The 20647-nt window shown below is 42.7% G+C and overlaps 1 protein-coding gene across 1 annotated transcript in view; it reads right to left on the bottom strand.

The window, feature by feature from the left end:
* Nucleotides 1–946: 946 nt before the first annotated feature.
* The window catches only part of LOC135103561 (uncharacterized), a 114873-nt gene continuing 95172 nt past the window's right edge, over nucleotides 947–20647 (bottom strand). Inside the window, exon 3 of the mRNA XM_064010003.1 lies at nucleotides 947–4587. Within this exon, the coding sequence (XP_063866073.1) occupies nucleotides 4526–4587 (62 nt within the window). The 3' untranslated portion in view covers nucleotides 947–4525. The remainder of the gene's footprint in view (nucleotides 4588–20647) is intronic.

Raw genomic sequence — 20647 nt, 5'->3', positions numbered from 1 at the left:
TTGATAGGAGCGAATGTCACTGTCCATGTGTTGCATGGTTTCAATAAGTACTACGAGTGAGTGTGTGTGTGTGTGTGTGTGTGTGTGTGTGTGTGTGTGTGTGTGTGAAAGACGTGACCCTTCTATCCCCCTCAGTGTCCTCTGTCCTCTGTTGTAGCTCGGACGTGTCTATCGCCAGGCCAGCAGCGGGACGAGGACAGTGAGGACACACCGGGCGAGCGTCAGTCTGCTGGCACGCCCCACACACAGACACACACACACACACACACACACACACACATACACACACACACACACACACACACGCACACAAACACACACACACACAGACACACACACACACGAGCGCACAACTGTTGGTAAATTCATGAGTTTACGACTGGTTCTGTAATCTCATATATATATCATCGTGCCACCATGTCTTATGAGCAACTGTGTGTGTGTGTGTGTGTGTGTGTGTGTGTGTGTGTGTGCGTGTGAAGATTTATTACGTAGAATATAATAAACTTGGAATGTCTGCTAGAGTATACATAGTGTTGTTGTTAAGAGTGTGTGTGTGTGTGTGTGTGTGTGTGTGTGTGTGTGTGTGTGTGTGTGGTGCCTTATCGTAATTACAGCTTTGTTGTGGTGCTGGCGGCGGCGGTGGTGGTGGTGGTGTTGTGTATTCTGAATGTGTCTGGGTGCGGCTGATGGGTGGTCGTGGTGGTGGTATGTGATGAGGCGCCACGCCACTAGACACATGCTGGAACACTCATTTCATCACCACTGGTTAAAAAGTGGTGAAGATTATTACCATCATTATTACTACTATTATTTTTGTGGTCATGACTGTCATAGCTATCACTCTCACTAACAGTACGCATCATGTTTAATGTTGTTGTAATGATAAGTTCTAATGCAATTACTAATCGTCCTGTACAATGTAATTCTTGATGTTCTGGTACTCTGAGTAATATTAACCCGGTAGCCTGCGCCGGAGAAGCGTTAGAAAGGCGTAGATTAAGAGAGAATCTGATAGGGGCATTTAACTGGCGTAACAAATTATAACAAGCGTGATGTAAATAAAATCCTCTGGGTTAGTAGTCAGGATAGGACTAGAAGCAGCGGGTTCAGGCTGGGTAAAGTTAGATTTAAAGAAATATAGAGAAAGTTGGGTCCCAAATATAGAAGTAGGTGAGAGGAATAGACTCGGTTATCAGATTGCTGGTTTCAAGTCAATCGGGAACTTTAAAGAATTAGATACTATGGATAGGGACGAAAAGTGGATCTAGAATCATGTAGGTATGCTTTATACAGGGAGTGGCACGTGTAGACCTACTGGCTTATAACTACTTCCCTTATGTTCCTATGCTAACACGCTACTGCTAACCGGCCTGTACCGGTAACCCTTGTTTTTCTATTCCGAGAAATGACAACACAAACAAGCAACAGGTTATCCCATAAGCTGCGGCGCCTCAGTCACCCCGCTCTACTGCTCCGTGACGCTTTCTATGGGTTCCCGCACGTCACTCCCAAGGCAGTTTGGCGCCGCCCGCTGTATGTATCTGTGTGACATCTTGCTGGCCTTCCATTCTTCCTTATTCTCGTAAAGCCTGACGCACGTAACGGTGGTTATATAAGTAGTTATGATACTCATGTTCACTACACTCCGGCCTATGTAAGTGCACTAATTCAACGTAATTTTTACTATTTTTTTTTCTCTCCGTTGCGTAAAGAGGCTGGCACTGCAAAAAGTAAAAAAAAAAAAAAAAAAAAAAAAAAAAAAAACATGTTAGCCCGTCACGACATTAACAAAAATACAAGTGTAGGAGTTCAAATACATCTTCCCTGCCGCGACATTTATGAACTTAAGCTTAGGAGTAAAAAATGCATCCCCTCACGACGACATTTATGTATTTAACTTTAGAGGTCACAAAATACATTTCATTGCGACATTTATAAATTTAAGCTTCATGAAGGAGAAAAAAAAAAAAAAAAAAAAAAAGTCTTCCCACGCCGACATTTATGAATTCAACTCCAGGAGCTAGAAAACATCTGCAAATTTGGGGCAAAGAGGTGTAAACACGTTATTTTAACACACGAATTTCTGGTAGTGAATATAATAACACCTCCCCCAACTTATATAACACGTTCACAGCCCCCGCGCGGAGACCCGTAACATGTTTGTGTGTGTGTATGTGCGTGTGTGTGTGTGATTCACCTACGGTCGTCTGCTGTTCACCCAGCCAGCCGTTACCCTACGGAAAGAGCTCAGAGCTCATAGTGACCGATCTCTGGGTAGGACTGAGACCACTGACACACCACACGCCGGGACAGCGAGGTCACAACCCCTCGGGTTACATCCCGCACCTACTTGCTGCTAGGTGGACAAGGGCTACACATTAAGAGGCACGCCCATTTGCCCGGAGTTCGAACCCGGGCCTTCTTGGTTGTGAGTCGAGCGTGCTAACCACTACACTACGCGGTGTGTGTGTGTGTGTGTGTGTGTGTGTGTGTGTATGTGTGTGTGTAACTCAATGCACGGCTGGTCCACATAACTCAATTTAGGATAATTCACTTGATAATGACACTAGTGAGGCACCTACACCACCACTACCACCACCACTACCACCACCATCACCACTGCGGCCTCCACTTTACTTATACGAGTGTGTTGCCCTCGTTTCTAAGGTGAGAAGTGGAAAATAAGTAAGAGAGGGAGGAGAAGGGGGAGAGGAAAGACATACCAGGTCAGCCACACCCTCTTGTAACATACATAGCTCTTGGTCTGGGGTCCTGTATGACGCTATAATGTTAAATCGACTTTGTCCAGGAATATTTGGGTCATTGTTTCAGAATCAGTCGCTGCAATCACAACAAAGAGCAATACAGTGATCTTGCACTCGACCAAGATGATATTCTTTTATTTTTTTGCCCTTCTACGACTTGGGACTGTTTCATGAGAGGAGTGTCATGACAAGACAAGACTCCAGAGACAAGAATGGCAACACAACTGGTGCGCCTTTTTCATATTCACCTCCACAATTACATGGGAGCGTTAAGAGCGCTAAAAGTAGAAGTAATATTAAAATTATATTTATTGCTGATCAGCCCTTGTATAGGTAATGATGTTCAGCTCTGGTCCCCATATTACAATTACGGGATGGATATAGGTCTATTAGAGTCAGTACAAGAGAGAATGCCTGAAAAGATACAGAGGATAAAGATTATTTCTTACGAAAGGAAACTGAAGCTTTTAGATTTACGTTCCTTTGAGATACGTAAGTTGAGAGGACCTAACAGAGGTTTTTAAGTGGTATAAGGGATAAAACAAGGGTGACAAAAGCAAATTTCTGAGGGTCAGTAGGAAAAAAAATAATGGATTAAATCTTGATAAAATTCAATTTACAAAAGAGATAGGAAGGAATTGGTTCTCAAGTGGAATGCTAGATGAATGGAACAGACTCCGTAATCAGGTTGTTAATTCTGAATTATTAGGGAAAGAAGAAATTAGACAAATTATGGATAGGAATGACAGGTGACAAATAAGTGTTTCATGCAGACTCCCGCGTGTAGGCCTGATGGCTTCTTGCAGCTCCCCTTATTTTCTTACGTTCTTATTTTCTAAGGGAATCTAACCATGGTTCTCCCTATCGCTCAGTGCACGCTTCCTCCCTCCCTCCTTCCCTCCCTATGCACTAGCCCCCCGAAGGTAATGTGTCCCCAGCCAGCGCGAAGCAACCCCGGCATTACGGCGGGCGGCGGCAGCAGCTTGCATCGCGCCACAATCTCCGCCCCACGCGAGCAAAATTTCCCTTCCGTGGGATATAAAAGTTTCAAACGGGGCCTTAATTAAAGTCAGAAGCAAAATGGCGACTTCTTTTTTTTTTTTTGTTTATTTGTTTTTTTTTTCATTTTTGTTCCCCTCTACATTCTAAAATTTGTAGTCTGTTGCGGGAAAAGGTAACTAAAATATAATAAGAAACTAAAAAAGACAAAGAAAGGTAGACAGAACTGAGAGATAGACAAAATTATACGAAAATTATGTATCACTAGAAACAAACCAACGGAAAGATAATTGTACTGACGGGGAGGGGGCAGAGAGAGAGAGAGAGAGAGAGAGAGAGAGAGAGAGAGAGAGAGAGAGAGAGAGAGAGAGAGAGAGAGAGAGAGAGAGAGAGAGAGAGAGAGAGAGAGAGAAACGAAAGCAACAATGGCAATAACAACCAACGAAATGAAAAAAAAATGAAATAAATAAAGTTCCTTACCACATGAAAGTAAGCATACTGAACTCACACAACAAAAGATTATAAAGGATAAAAAGAAAAAAAAAAACAAGCACAGTGGTAGGAATTCACCAAAACAGCGGCAACGTAGTATGATGATAGGATTACGAGAATTCTGTACCGATACAAAAAAGAAAAGAAAAAAAAGGCTTGTAAGAAACAGAAGAATAACAAACACAGGGATGAGAATTCACTTAGCCTTAAGGAGAATGGGAAGGAAAGAGGAGAGAAGAATGGCGGTATATTTTTCCAGCCTCTGTCTAATCTTCTCTTTCTTCTCTCCCTTCTCGTTCCCTCTCAGCACATCGCGTCTCCATCTTACCTGAGGAAGAGAGAGAGAAAAAAAAATGATATTAACACATGTGAAAACGATACGAGATAATAACACTATAAATAACATGAAGCACAATTTTCACCCTATTTTGAACTTCAGGAATTTCAAACACTTTTCTAATAGTGAAGACAACACGAAATAACAACAATAACATAAATAACAATAAAGGTAACTGGCACCTAATTCAGAATAACTTAAGAGATATCACACTCTTTCCTAATAGTGAACATAACAGAAAATAACAATAATATAAATAACAGTGAAAACAACACGAAATAACAACAATGATATAAATAACAATAAAAAAAAGTCATCTAACTCTAAACAACTTTCAAGATGCCAAACTATTTTCTAATCGCGACATTTATTGCAAATAGTGGAACGAAAAAAACAAAAAACAAAAAAAAACACCACCACCATATTTGAAAAAGAAAAAAAAAGAAAAAAAAGAAAAATGGGAAATACCACAACTAAATAACAGAAAATTATCTCCTCATGGTCACCAGCTTCATGAAATTTACAACTCTTTTTAATGGTGAAATTCCCTGAACATATACACACACTTTCTAATATTACCAAGAGGGAAAGAAGCGCCGTCTCTATTTTCGCGGAAGAGGGACGAGAGGAAATTGTATATTTTTTGTGACATGAACGTGCGAAGGAGGGAGGAAGGGAGCTAGAGAGGGAAGAAGAGAGAAGAGTAGGGAGAGGAGGGAAGGTGGAGAGAGGGAAAAGGGACGCGAAGAGAGACGGGAATAAAGGAAGGTGGGGAGGGGAAAAGGGAAGTGACGTGAATAGCAAGAGGCACACACCACCACCATCACCACCACCACCACCGCTACCACCACCACCACCACCGCCAGTACCAGCACAACAATCACGAATACAACTTTTATCCGAAACCACAAAACACTACCACACTGCCAGCTTTTCTTCACCACCACCACCACCACCGCCCCCTCCAGCCACCCCTAGCAATACTGAATGCTTCCTATTTTTCTTTCAGTGTGTGCGGCCAGCGGGTGTCACTCATATACACACGGGGAGGGAGGAGGGAAGGAGGAGAAAGGAGGGAAGGGAGGAAAATAGCAAAGGAGGAGTAGGAGGCGAAGCGAGAGAGGAAGGAGGCATGGAGAAGAAGGAAAAGAGTCGGTAATAATGGATTTGCAGCTCGCGAGGGAAGGAAGAAGGAAAGAAGTAAGGAAGGAAGGAAGGAAAGGAAGGAGACGAAAAGATTGGTCTATTATCATGAGGGAAGAGAACGAGAGAGGAAAAAAAAATCCAAGAAAAAGTTAGAGAGCGAGAAAAATTCCTTGTAGCAGTATGTGGTGGTCAGAGAGAGAGAGAGAGAGAGAGAGAGAGAGAGAGAGAGAGAGAGAGAGAGAGAGAGAGAGAGAGAGAGAGAGGGAGGCAACCACCAGTACATTCCCGCACTAATCACCTTGCCTTACCAACCTCGCCCTAAGCTCCTCTCTGCACTGCCGCGGGGGTCTGGGAAAGTACCTCAAAGTAACAGCCTCAATAACCCACCCTGGCCCACCCCTGGACGCCCTAACCCACCCTAACACCCACCCAGTACCCTCCCTCCAATACCCACCCTCCACTAACCCTCATACCCTTCAGAGCTTCCCTCCCGAGCCTCTTTCTCTATACCTCCCCCCCCCGTGTTTCCTCCTCGTCAGGCAGGTAGTGGTCATAGGCTGGGACACGCGAGGGGGGAAAACATGAAGTGATCTGATAGGGCGAGGCTCGTCTATTTGTGGACTACTTTTAGATGGGCGAGGGAGATGAGGAGATGCCGTACCCAAACATAGCTGTCTTAAGGTGGAATCTCATCCTCACTTCGGACTGATGGGCGAGTTTCAGCGACCTCTGCTTGTGTTGGTATGATGTATTCTTTGGTCTGGTGAATCAGTGTTGCTTTGGGGTGGTTTGTACGTGGTATGTTTTTTTTTTTCATGTTAATTACTCATATGCACAAACACATTCACATAACGCACATACCTCTCTCTCTCTCTCTCTCTCTCTCTCTCTCTCTCTCTCTCTCTCTCTCTCTCTCTCTCTCTCTCTCTCTCTCTCTCACTCTGATGTGACGGATGCCACCAGCGGTCCACGGTACTATTATTAAAGAGGTGCATACACTTACCACTTCCCTTTAAGATCTCAGTTTAATATGCGCTCCTCGTATTTCACTCCCTTTAAGACTCTCTCTCTCTCTCTCTCTCTCTCTCTCTCTCTCTCTCTCTCTCTCTCTCTCTCTCTCTCTCTCTCTCTCTAAGAGGCCCCCGCTAAGAGAAGAAACGGAAAGGTCGACAAGCTTCTATATTTTTAACCCTGAAAACTCATCCGCACGTCTGCCTCTTACCCCCAACCATCCATCCATCTACCCTCCTCTCTACCATCTTCCCTCCTCCTCCTGTTGCTCCTCCTGCGCCCTAATCCCTCAAGAACATCCCATAAACACCCAGGCCACCCGGAACAAGCGCCTTAGTTTCCGTGAACCGCCAAGGTGACGTGGAAACAGCGAGGCGCAGCAAGCAGAGGATCACACGCGGGGAATACAAATCATCGCGTTCCTCGAATTCCTGGCGGCAAGTCCTCTCACTGTTACCAAGCCGGCGAAAGACCCTCACGCTGCCACGCCCGTCCCGCGAGACAGAGAGAGAGAGAGAGAGAGAGAGAGAGAGAGAGAGAGAGAGAGAGAGAGAGAGAGAGAGAGAGAGAGAGAGAGAGAGTTACATACAGGAGGTGCAAGAGGAAGTGAATGGCTAATAGAAGGGGAAGGATGGAATGAGGAGGAGGAGGAGGAGGAGGAGGAGGAGCAGGAGGTGGCGGCTGCGGTGAAGGAAGAGGAAAGCGAGGCGGAAATGGAGCTAGAATAGAAAACAAAACATTGGTGTGAGGAGAGAGAGAGAGAGAGAGAGAGAGAGAGAGAGAGAGAGAGAGAGAGAGAGAGAGAGAGAGAGAGAGAGAGAGAGAGAGAGAAACGTGTGCGCAATAGGAAAAATACAAAAAAAGAATGGAAGGATACGGAGGTCGTTAAGATAAAAAAGAGAGAGCAGCGTGATTGCGAGTTACGACTTAGGCGTTGTAGTAGTAGTAGTAGTAGTAGTAGTAGTAGTAGTAGTAGTAGTAGTAGTAGTAGTAGTAGTAGCAGCAGCAGCAGCAGCAATATCTATTGTTATTGTTCTTCTGACATTTTTAGTATCAATAACAGTAGCAACGATGACAATAACAGTAGTAGTAGTAGTAATAGTAATAGTAGTAATAGTAGCAGCAGTGGTAGTAATGGTGGTGATGGTACGTTGGTGTTTTTGTCGTCGCTGCTGTTGCTGTTGCTGTTCCTGTTTCTGTTGTTGTTGTTGTTGTTGTTGTTGTTGTTGTTCCGGCAGGTGGGGAGGTGGAGAGGATCGGTTGAATACTTGAATGGGACTCAAGTGCTCTGGACAACACGAAAGAGGAGGAGTAGAAGGAGGTAGAGTAAGGAGGAGAGAAGGAGGGGAAGGGGGGGAAAGACTGTGAAATCTCCCACATGCCCCCACAATGCATCAGGAGCACTCAGACGTCCTCAGCCACAGTGGGGTGAGTTCACTGCACGTGGACACACACCCTCCCCTCTCGCATCCTCCTCAGCGCTTTTATTATTGCTGTTACTTTTATTTATATCTTTTACTCTTATTAATATCACCATGTTTTATATCTTTGCTACTACTGCACCTTTTCCTCCTCCTCCTCCTCCTCTTTTTTTTTAAGGGGAAATTTTGTGGGAACGTAGAACTGGAAACAGAATAAGGATAAAAAACTATAAGGGAAGCTGCTACTACTTCTTCTACTACTACTACTACTACTACTACTACTACTACTACTGAGAAATCTTTTAATAATATAAGTATTTTCTCCTTCAAATTTGTTCGCTATCTTTACGGGTCATTATTTTCCGTGCAGTCATCATTTATCTCTCTCTCTCTCTCTCTCTCTCTCTCTCTCTCTCTCTCTCTCTCTCTCTCTCTCTCTGACACTCAAGATCCCGGTCGATACTTTAAGGAATTACTGATTCTCTTGAGAGACGAGAGAGAGAGAGAGAGAGAGAGAGAGAGAGAGAGAGAGAGAGAGAGAGAGAGAGAGAGAGAGAGAGAGACACTCTTTCGTTCCTCCAACTCCCTTGAGGACAAGCTTCTCCTCGACGACATTCATCTCTCTCTCTCTCTCTCTCTCTCTCTCTCTCTCTCTCTCTCTCTCTCTCTCTCTCTCTCTCTCTCTCTCTCCCCTTCCCGCCATCCCTCTTTACTTTCCTTTCTAGAGGCAGTTTCAAATTTCATCTATTCAACTTGAGTCTACTGCTACTTACAATACAATGCTGCCATTTGTAGTAGTGAGACTGGTAGTGGTAGTAGTAGTAGTAGTAGTAGTAGTAGTAGTAGAAAGAACAGTCTGTCAAGATGGTGGTGCCGGAAAATATGATAGTGGTGGTGGTGGTGGTGGTGGTGGTGGATGTGGTGGTGGTGGTAAAGATAGCGGTGATAAATTATTTCTTTGCCACAACCACCTTTAAGGGGAAAGAGAAAGGATGGTCTGAAATTAAATTGTCATAATGCCTCACCAAAACTGACAGTCTCTCTCTCTCTCTCTCTCTCTCTCTCTCTCTCTCTCTCTCTCTCTCTCTCTCTCTCTCTCTCTCTCTCTCTCTCTCCACTCTAGCGATATTTACAAGTATCAAAGGAATTTTAATAGCATTTTCTTCCTCTGTTTTTTTAAGGCCAATGGAATGTTCCCCTTTTTAAGTCTTTATTTTCCCGTCTCGTCTAAGTCACGCTCTCTGGGTCTTTTGGAAGCTTTTTTGTCCTTTTTTCTTCCCTAGATGTCTGCAAATTAGAGTTTTTGTGGTTTTTATGTTTTTTGGGAAGCGAGATTTTAGGGTGAGGGTGATTAAATTTAATTGTTGGCGCAGTTTGCTTCTTGATTTCCCCTCCACGGGTGAGAGAGAGAGAGAGAGAGAGAGAGAGAGAGAGAGAGAGAGAGAGAGAGAGAGAGAGAGAGAGAGAGAGAGAGAGCCTATTCACCTACCAACCCACTCCTCCTCCTTGTCAAACTCTCTTCATTATGTCCTCATCAAATCTTAACTGCCTCCGTGGTGTGTGTGTGTGTGTGTGTGTGTGTGTGTGTGTGTGTGTGTGTGTGTGTGTGTGTGTGTGTGTGTGTGTGGCAACGCGTCGAGTGGAGGAGGAGAATTAAGTGGTGGGAGGAATGGAACAATGAAGAATTTAGTGAAGGACTTGAGTATATAACAGGAGAAGAAGAAGAAAAAGAAGAAGGAGAAGGAGAAGGAGAAGGAGAAGAAGAAGAAGAAGAAGAAGAAGAAGAAGAAGAAGAAGAAGAAGAAGAAGATGATGATAAAGAAAAGAAAGGAAAAATCACAACGAAAACAAACAGGAAAAGAAAGCAGTAATATTAAAAAGCAGCGGAAGAGAAAAGAAAAGAAAACACCACAAAAAAAGAAAAGAAAGTTCGAAAATACAAAATGAAAAGGTATTAGATGCAACCCTACATTAAACAACAAAAGAACGAAACTTAAGTATGAAAACGAAAGTAGGAGACACGGTGAAGTTATGTAGAATCATTAGCCGTAATTGTGTATCAGTAAGTAGGTATTCCGGAACACTTCTTTGTGACTTGTCTGCTAAAACACGCACTACTTACTCTGCTTGACTGAACGGGAAGGAAAAAAAAAGTCTAATAAGTGATACCAACTAAGCGTGAAGTCTGTGTCCCTCGCGGTGGAAAATTGGGCTAAGGGGAGAGGGAACCAGGAAGTCTGCAGGGTGACATATGGAGGACTTTTGAGTACTGCGTGTGGCACTGGTGCAAACAGCACTGGTGGCACTTCTCCACACCAGCATAAGTAACATATATTTTGTATTTTGTATCATCTAGCTTTTGTTCTTTAGTATAGCATATTTTATTTATCTTATATTTTTCTTCTTTATTTCCTTCCAATGACTTGAACTCTTTCAAGAGGGAGGTTTCAAGACACTTATCCTCCAATTTTTGACAATCATTTCTGATTCTGTTAGGGGACTGGCACGTCAGTGAACCTTTTTCATCTTACTTGGATAGTGGAATTAGTAGCGATGTTAGTAAATTTGCGGATGACACAAAGATAGGTAGATTAATTAGGTCAGAAGCGGATGCCATCGCCTTGCAGACAGACTTAGATAGAACGAATGAATGGACGGATAGATGGCAAATGCAATTTAATATCAATAAATGCAAAGTGCTTAGCGTAGGTAGAGGAAACCCACACAATAGGTACACATTAAACACCCAAACTCTGGTAGGTACAGGGTACGAGAAAAATTTAGGAGTTATAGTTAGCTCTGAACTCCGTCTAGGGAAACAATGCATAGAAGCCAGAAACAAGGCAAATAGGGTACTAGGATTCATTTTTAGGAGTGTTAAAAGTAGAAGGCCGGAAGTAATATTAAAGTTATACTTGGCGCTGGTCAGACCTCATCTAGACTACGCTGTGCAGTTCTGGTCCCCACATTACAGGAAAGATATAGGTCTATTAGAATCAGTACAGAGGAGAATGACTAAAAGGATACAGGGGATGAGGAGTATTCCTTACGAAGCGAGGTTGAAGCGGTTAAATTTACATTCTCTAGAGAGACGTAGGTTAAGAGGGGACCTGATAGAAGTCTTTAAGTGGTATAAGGGTTATAACAAGGGAGATGTAAGCAAAATTCTTAGGATCAGCAACCAGGGTAGAACAAGAAATAACGGGTTCAAGCTTGAAAAATTTAGGTTTAGGAAGGAGATAGGAAAAAATTGGTTCTCAAATAGAGTGGTAGATGAGTGGAACGGACTCAGTAATCATGTAGTTAGTGCTAGGACACTAGAGAGCTTTAAGAGAAGATTAGACAAGTTTATGGATGGGGATAGCAGATGGAAATAGGTAGGTGTGTTTCATACAGGGACTGCCACGTGTAAGCCTGGTCGCTTCTTGCAGCTTCCCTTATTTCTTATGTTCTTATGTTCTTATGTTCTTATTTTGTTGCCCTTGGCCGGTGATCCCTCTACATAAAAAAAGTATTATCTTCTTTATTATTATTTTCTATTATCTTATGTTTTGTCATCGTTCTTCAGTACCTTTCCCTTTAAAACTATTTATTTTACAAAGGCTAACTAGCATGTATCTTGAAAACCCTGCACTATATCATATCATTCAAGTACAAATACTAGTGATAAATAAATGTTTCAAATGTTTCAGATATTTAACATACAAATAAGCTGCAGCAAAAGTAACACACCAGTAAAGTCTCATCAGAATCCATTGGACGTGCTGTTTTGGGTTTACTCTCACCAGCTACAAATCTATGACTAACCATCGCATCCTACAGTCCAGTGCTTAATTCTCTACACTAAAAGAGGTTATTATCACCTTGGCATAGACTGTAAACAAGGAAAGGATATGCATAGTTTAATATTTTATTTTCTATCAAACTATTGGTGTTGTATGATAACAGTCAGGAAAGCTGTTGCATTTCAGTATAGTCTCCGAATTATCCAAAGTTATGAAGTCCGTCTCTCGAGGGTTAGGCGTGGATGTGTGGATGTATTCTAAAGAGACGGTGACATAGGTTCGAATTCCGCTAGCTTCCTTGAAATATTCCGCCGTCTGGCTCTTGTCCCACGCCCACACAAGAAAGAACTCCTGCGACGTCCAGCAGCTGTCACGATCCGCGGATACTCCCTCAGACACCGACAAAAAGGCAAGGCACGACGTCAAACTCCAGAACCAGGCACACCAGACCAGCCATGCCAGGCTCGGGAACGCCGTCAACAAGGTATGTTAAGCAATAAACTGTGCACTAATAGTAATAAAATGTGCACAAAAGGTGATAAAAACACCCACAATTAGTAATAAAATTCGCACAAAAAAAGTTATATACATGAATTTTACATTTTTCTGGTGAGGTACTCGTGGAGTTCGCGTCAGCCAAGCGTATGTTTGTACCTTTGTCTTACTCCTGCGTTACCTTTCCCTTACACCATCTAACCCCCAAGGCTACAGGAAGCGTGTGTGTGTGTGTGTGTGTGTGTGTGTGTGTGTGTGTGTGTGTGTGTGTGTGTGTGTGTGTGTGTGTGTGTGTGTGTGTGTGTGTTACTAGGTCACGTCACGCCTGCCTAACTCACGTTCACGCCCCTATACCAGCACCGCCAGCACCACCACCACCACCAGCGCAAAACATAAGCTGCAGGGAATGTCTAGCGGCGCGAGGAGGAGGAAGAAGAGTCGGGGCGCCGCAACCCATCCACCGCGCCCTTGTTCTTCTGTTGTCTTGTTGTTTGCGGGCGAGAGGAAGGGCGGGAAGGGCGGGAAGGGCGTGGGGCGAGGGGTGGGTGACCAAAAAGCGCGTCTCGAGGGCGGGAGGTTGAGGGAGGAGGCTGCAAGTTGTTAGTTACGAGGGTGGCGAGGTGATCTATGGGACGGGCACCTCTGTAAGACGCCGCGTGGACCCTTGCAACTTTGTGACACGGCGAGGCGGATGTGCAAGGACGTGGCGTGCATGGCTGATTAACATACACACACACACACACACACACACACACACACACACACACATACACACACAGGCAGCACCATCTTCCCTCCACACGCTCATAAAACAAAGGAACAAACACTACAGAAGCAAACAAACACTGCCTACGTAAGAGGCGGCGCTTCAAGCCTTATTCAACATCCTGCTATTTTTTTATAAACACAACTGCGTAGGTCCTTCCCCTCCCTTGCTGACTTACTCTTTTGCTGACTGTGGCTGGGTACTACGTTCTTGCCTCTCCACTGACTTGCTAACTTGAAACAAAGCATACAAATAAATAAGCAAGCTGTGGCTAACTTGCTTGACTGACTGACTGACTGACTGACCGTAACTAACTGACACTCTCTTCCTCTCTCTTAGTGACACTGACCAGTCCCTTAATCAACTTTCTAACCAACTGACTGACTGACTAACTTAACTAAATCACGTGACACTGCATACAAACTTTCTCTTTATTTCTTATTATCTTTCCAATGAGTGGCGCGTGCAGGCGTGGGCAGAGTGAGTCACCGTCACCACCATCACTACCACTACCACCACCACCACGACCCCTTCTTCCTCCCACCACCCCCACGCCCATCGCATCCGGCCAGCGAAGGGGTGGGTCCGAGGGGCTCAATGATAGTGGGGTGTAGTGGGTGGTGGGTAATGGGAGAGTGACTAAGGGTGTGTGTGATGGAAGGGTGGACTGAGTAGAGAGGGAGGTATGGAGGTAGTGGTGGTGAGGGTGCATGTGTGGAATTTAGGTGGTGGTGGTGGTGGTGGTGGTTGTAGGATGAAGGGTTGTCCATGAGAGGTATAAAAAGATTAAAAAACGAGGGGGAGGAGGGGGAAAAAATAGCATAGCCAGTCATGATTCATAGACTAAACATCTTTCATGGAATTTGCAGTCATACGTGTATACACACACACACACACACACACACACACACACACACACACACACACACACACACACAGCACTGACCGTTTATAAAACAAACATAAGAAAGAGAGCAAGAAAGAAAGAAGGGTAGGTATAAGTGAAGATGAGAAAGGGAAGAAGACAAGGAAAAAAGAAAGGCAGGAAGAAATAATAGGAAGGAAATGGAAAATGAATGAATGAAGGAGGGAATGAGAGAAGGAAAAAATGGAAATGGGGAGGAAAAGAAGGTAAGATAAGAGAGAGAGGAAGGAAAAAAAAAGAAGGGATGGGAAGAAGAAAGAAGGAAGGATGGAAAGACGGAAGATAAAAAAAGAGAGAAGGAAATAATAATAAAAAAAATTAAAGAACAGCAAAAATAAACGAACAAGTATAAGACAGGGAACGACACAAGTACGGACGAGGGAGACACGACACAGCACAAAAGAAAAGAAGAAAAACAACAAACAAAAACAACAAAGCACGCGCGTTCACCAGAATGAGTTAAAATGACACGAATGCCGCAAAAATCCTCTGCAATCAACAACACACTTGCGGCGCCTCGTCCCGTCAACACTTCCTTATTACGTCCCTGTGTCTCTGCCGCGCACACTTGTCGCCTCAAAGTGTCTTGGCCCGAATGTTGTCCCTGTGGGCTGATTCCGCGACGTTAGTATGAATATTTTGAAGTTATGATGCTGAATGGAGAGAGAAAACACAATGGAAGGTAAAAGAAAAACAAGTAGTAGTAGATTTTGTTTTGGTTCTTACGATGTTTGTTTGTAATGATGATGTGCAGGATTTAGTCTTGAGAGAGAGAGAGAGAGAGAGAGAGAGAGAGAGAGAGAGAGAGAGAGAGAGAGAGAGAGAGAGAGAGAGAGAGAGAGAGAGAGAGAGAGAGAGAGAGAGAGAGAGAACAGACAGCTAACACAGAGAAAAATAATTCTGAATAAGGTAAATCAGAGAGAGAGAGAGAGAGAGAGAGAGAGAGAGAGAGAGAGAGAGAGAGAGAGAGAGAGAGAGAGAGAGAGCAACAGTGGGATGACGCATTTGTATACGTGTGGGCGGCAATGGGCGGGGCGGGTGAGCAATGATGGGCGGGTGGGCGGCGGTGGATGTACGGGTGTGGGCGAGAGTGAGGGAGGGCGCGGCGGTGACAAAGGGTGTTAGATAAGTAACGTGTTTTGCTTCCTCGCCTCATCTCCTTTCTCTTCACCCTTGCTCTTCCTACTCTTCCTGCTCTTCCTTCTCCTCCTCCTCCTCCTCCATCTCTTGCGCTATTTTTGTTGGTATTTTGTTTTTCACGTCATCTCACCTTCCGGTATAAGAGTTCAAAGTCATTTTTCCCTCACGCTAAAATTACTTAAAAAAAAAAATAATAATAATAATATCTTGCGGAGACTGCCATGAATTATTATTATTATTTTTTTTTTCAAGTTTCTCTTTAAAAAAACACTTCCGTTTTCTATGATTTCTTTCCTTTTATTAACGGAGGGATGAAAGATGATGCAAGGATGGTTGTTTACCTTAAGTTTTCTTTCTTTGTATTTAATTCTTGTGTTTCGAGTGATAAATTTCCAGTCTGAACTGCAAATTAAAGTGGTTATATGCAAAACATTTTACGACGGAGAAAATGAGAGAAAAATATTCATTGTTTACGAAGAAAATCTAACTAAAAGGATAATGGAGAGTTTTCCTTTACTTTACGACTGCATTTATATTAGAGAGAGAGAGAGAGAGAGAGAGAGAGAGAGAGAGAGAGAGAGAGAGAGAGAGAGAGAGAGAGAGAGAGAGAGAGAGAGAGAGAGAGAGAGAGAGAGTAAAAACATCAAAGGGAAAGAAATTAGGTGAGCTATATGAAGGAAAAGGAAATGCAATATTGCCAAGGTTAGGCGTAATCACAGCCGCATTTTTTCCTTGATGGTTACACTGACCGCAGGGTGTGTGTGTGTGTGGAAGCTTGACAAGTTACGTAAGTGTGCGCGCGCATGTGTGTGTAGACTTGACAAATGATATGAGTATACAAGTGTGTGTGTGTGTGTGTGTGTGTGTGTGTGTGTGTGTGTGTGTGTGTGTGTGTGTGTGTGTGTGTGTGTGTGTGTGTGTGTGTGTGAATGACTACGTGAAAAAAATCCTTGGAGAAATAAAAAGAAAGAATTGCTGATAAAAAAAAATCAAAATGGATACGGAAACGATTCTTGCGAGTCATTAGAGAGAGAGAGAGAGAGAGAGAGAGAGAGAGAGAGAGAGAGAGAGAGAGAGAGAGAGAGAGAGAGAGAGAGAGAGAGAGAGAGAGAGAGAGAGAGAGAGAGAGATTGCTAAAAACCTCATTGTCACCCTTCCCATCCCCACACACACATATCTCCCATTACTGTCTATCTATCTATCTATCTGCCTGCCTCTGTCTGTCTGTGTGTATGGAGCTGTCACTGTCGTCGCCATGCAATAGAGATATTTCCTCTGGCATTGGGTAACATCATTCTTCATTCACAGCCATTAAATTCACCCCAACCACTCCCCGCAGCGTCCCCCATCCTCCCTCCCTCCCATGGCAGAAAGACAGCGATAATATTCTTTTCTTGTCCTCTTCTATTTCTATCAGTGAATGCGTGACTTCGTATCTGATTTCGTCTATTTTATTCTTCTATTCTTATTGGTTTATTTATATTTCGTCGTTATGTTAGTCTACGTCTCTTTTCTTTCTTATCTTTCTTTCTCTTTTTCCTCTTCATCTTCCTCCTATTTATTCTCCTCCTCCTCCTCCTCATCATCATCATCCTCTTCTTCTTCTTCTTGCTCTTCTATACATATTCTTTTTCTAATCTCATCTGTCTCTTTTGCTATGTAGACTAACTAATATTTTCTATTTTCGTATACAACCTAACCTAAATCTATTGAAGGATATTTCCCCCCCTTTTTTTTTCCCTCTCTCTCCAATGAATTATACAAGAGTCGAGTTGCAAAACACCTCACGAGAGTCACGTATTCCCTTTGAAGTGTATACAATCGAGAAAGTAGTCAGGGAATTTATAAAGGCAATTTCTTTCACTTCAATTTAACAGATCCGTGACAAAGGGAGTTGCTCTACCTGCTCCCTTTATTACCAGCCAGCCGCCTCCTTTCCCTCCCTCGTCTCCTCTATGCAACCTGTTGTTAAGGACGATTGCGGTGGAGTCCTATTTCCTGCTTGTGTTCCAGCGACAGGCGAGGTCACGTAACGGTGAAAGGGAAGGTGACAGAGAGAGAGAGAGAGAGAGAGAGAGAGAGAGAGAGAGAGAGAGAGAGAGAGAGAGAGAGAGAGAGAGAGAGAGAGAGAGAGAGAGAGAGAGAGAGAGAGAGAGAGAGACAGGAAATTAAATCGTATAACAAAGATATCAGGCAACGATGCAACTGTGAAAAGGAAAGGTGAAACAGAGAGAGAGAGAGAGAGAGAGAGAGAGAGAGAGAGAGAGAGAGAGAGAGAGAGAGAGAGAGAGAGAGAGAGACATGGACAGAAAATTACATGGAATTACAAAAGAAAAAAAAAAAAAAATCACAGCGCATCTCATGTCACGGCCAAGACGAGGCTGCCTGCGCCGCGCGAACCTCCCTGTGATGTACTGATGACTGTATTCTGCACGCCTTATTGGGCACGCCTGTATTAGCTGCATAACGGGGCTTTTTGGCATGGGAAAGACACTGCACCTGGAAACAAAATCTGAGGCCAGTCCCCTTGTCTAAGAAGAAGAAGAAGAAGATAGATAATAAATATAATAAAATAAAAGTAAATAAACAAATAAATCTTACGAATGCCACTTATAGAATAAACAAAACAAATAAAATAGAACACTTTATTCTTATTCCCCAGGCCAATGTCCCTCTTACATAAAACATAAAGGAAGTGAATAAATAAAATGACTTAAAAGCAAAGTCAGAATAGGAGGTTTCGAATGTTGAATTTATGTTACTAAGAGTGCTAAGCCTGTCTCTTATTTGTCTGCCTGTCTGTATGTATAAATCCATGTCTTTTTTTTTTTTTTCTCTCTGTCTGTGTCTATATGGAGATTTCACAGCGATGGGCTTCAATTTACGAATACATCTAACACTATTCAACGTACAGTGACTGGTAACCTGCCTCAAAATTAACAAAATCCCAAATATTCTCGCTCTAGTTAACAGGTATCAGGAAAGAACCATTGCTTCATGAGGCAGTGTAGGTCTGGCGTGGCTATTATCTTCTCGGACTGGTTTTGTTACTCAGAAATTGTACGTTTTCTCTGAAGGAGCAATGAGGTCAATCATTTTTACTTTAATTAGTTGACCGTCCTTTGCAACGGTTAATTTTTCACTGCGATACGAAACAGTTAATGCATGAAGTCTTTATAAGCATCTACAAACAAGCAAGGGATGCAAAAAGAATAGATTTTGCAATATCTACTCAGTTTAAAGATTGGAGGCGGCTAAAGAACAAGTAAAGATGTCTCAGAATGAAGATTCATTAAGGAAATATGTACCAAAAAGCAGTCAAAGGTTTAAAATACACTGATAATATTATGACTGGTATTAATGCACAAGCCGAGTGATCTACTGTGCTATCAATGAAAGGCAACTTAATCATCGCTACAAATGTTCAAATATCCTGCCTCACAATCGCCACCGTGACATCTGGGTTAACAGTTTAAATCCGAGCTTCAACCCGTGATTTTTTCCGCCACGCGTTGACAGAGAATGATGACGATGATGATGATTTAATGTCGTCCTTTGTTTTACTTTCTTTCTTTTTTTTTTTTTTTGAGGTCGTTCTGTTATATAAAGTTCGTCATTGGAATGTTTTTTTTTTTTTTAAGTATTTTGTCTATCATTTATTTCATATTTATTATTTATTTTGTATCTTGTACTTATCATGTAATTTGTATTTATCATGTGTTTTGTATTTAACTTAACATTTGTTTTGTTAATTTTTCAAGAGCTATTTCTTAAAAAAAAAAAATCCACTTCATTATTTGGATTTGAAAAGTTATTGTATTATTTTTTTTTTCAGCGAACCTTTATTTTTTATGCGTTCTTCCAATTTTGAAGCATTGTACAGTACTGATGAGAGAGAGAGAGAGAGAGAGAGAGAGAGAGAGAGAGAGAGAGAGAGAGAGAGAGAGAGAGAGAGAGAGAGAGAGAGAGAGGGCCAGTCTTTCACCCTCACATCATATCACACGCACGGCACAGCACCTCCCGCCTCCCGTTCCCCTCCGCGGCACCATCCTTGGCCTAGTATGCACCTGCGACCCCCGCCTCGCCACCACAGAGGCTGCCAACAAGCGTGTCTGGCAGGCAGGAAGCTGAGCAGGCGGAGGAGGAGGAGGAGGAGGAGGAGGAGGGGAAAGATGAGAGGAAGACATTCAGAAGATAAATAGCGGTGATGATGAGCAGGAGGAAGAGAAAGGTGAGGATGAAAACAAAAACGTACTAAAGGTTGTGTAGTAATTCTGAGATTGAAATGAGGACGAAGAGGAAGGCAATGTGTTTAAAAAATATGTTGCAAAAGATTCAGTGAAGCAATTTTTACGACTAAAGGAGAGAGAGGAAAATATAAAGGAAAGAAAGTAAATACAGTATGAAGGCAAACCAGTGAAGCAGAGAGGTTAAAAAAAAAAAGGAAAGTAAAAAGAAAAAAAAACAGAAAAGGGAAAATATAAGAGAGGGAAGAGAAACAATAAACAAAGCAGCTCGTAACTCAATGGGAACAGGAAACAAAGGTGACTTGGGGAGGAGTTTAATTACAAGATGACTTCACCGATATTTATAGAACCCGCTTGCCTCTGAATACGTGAAGGAAAAGGAACTCGCTCACTGCTGAACACAAAGTAATATACAAAGGAGAAATGAACAGCATCTCAATTTCACACGGTGTCACTTACAAGGCTACTTGTGATGAACTCCCCTGTCTGGTCTGAAGTAAAAGGTGCAGGATAATCAATACGAAGGCGGATAATTAGAGCCAGCGTGACGGGGATCATACGTCAAGGGTGAAAAAAAAAAGAGGATTAAAAGTTTTCCGTAATGTAATAAACTGGTGGTGTTTTTTTTTTTTTCCTAGAGAAGACCATTAAAAGTAGGGAACAAGATTATACAGCTCGCTTAATTTTTTCCGTGTTACAATGATGATAATCTTACCACATCAGAATTCTCTAACAAGATTAATTTTTTTTCCGTGTTGCAATGGTGATAATCCTCTTCCCACACCAGATTCTCTAAGTATGGAAGGAAAGTGACATATTTCTGTAGCTGTTCTATAGAAATTTAAATTGTTTTATCTGAAGACATTTCCTGTAATGCATTCACGAATTTATGCAAGCTCTCTTTTTATTGGCAAAGAAAGAATCTCCGCATTAAACAACAAAGCGAAGATTTTTTCTCGTCAAATCTTTTGTGTGTGCCTCGTCTATCTGTCACTCTGTTTGCTTGTCCACGTACAGAATTGACTAGCTGTCTGTCTTTCTGTCTGTCTGTTTGTCTGCCTTTTTACCTTTTTTATAGTTAATACTAGCTTTTAATTATGTACAGTACTTATGAT

The sequence above is a fragment of the Scylla paramamosain genome, chromosome 9 (genome assembly GCF_035594125.1).
Source record: "Scylla paramamosain isolate STU-SP2022 chromosome 9, ASM3559412v1, whole genome shotgun sequence".
NCBI classification, from domain to species: Eukaryota; Metazoa; Arthropoda; class Malacostraca; order Decapoda; family Portunidae; genus Scylla; species Scylla paramamosain.
Note: the sequence above shows the minus strand (reverse complement) of the source record. Positions and strands in the feature narration are given on the sequence as shown.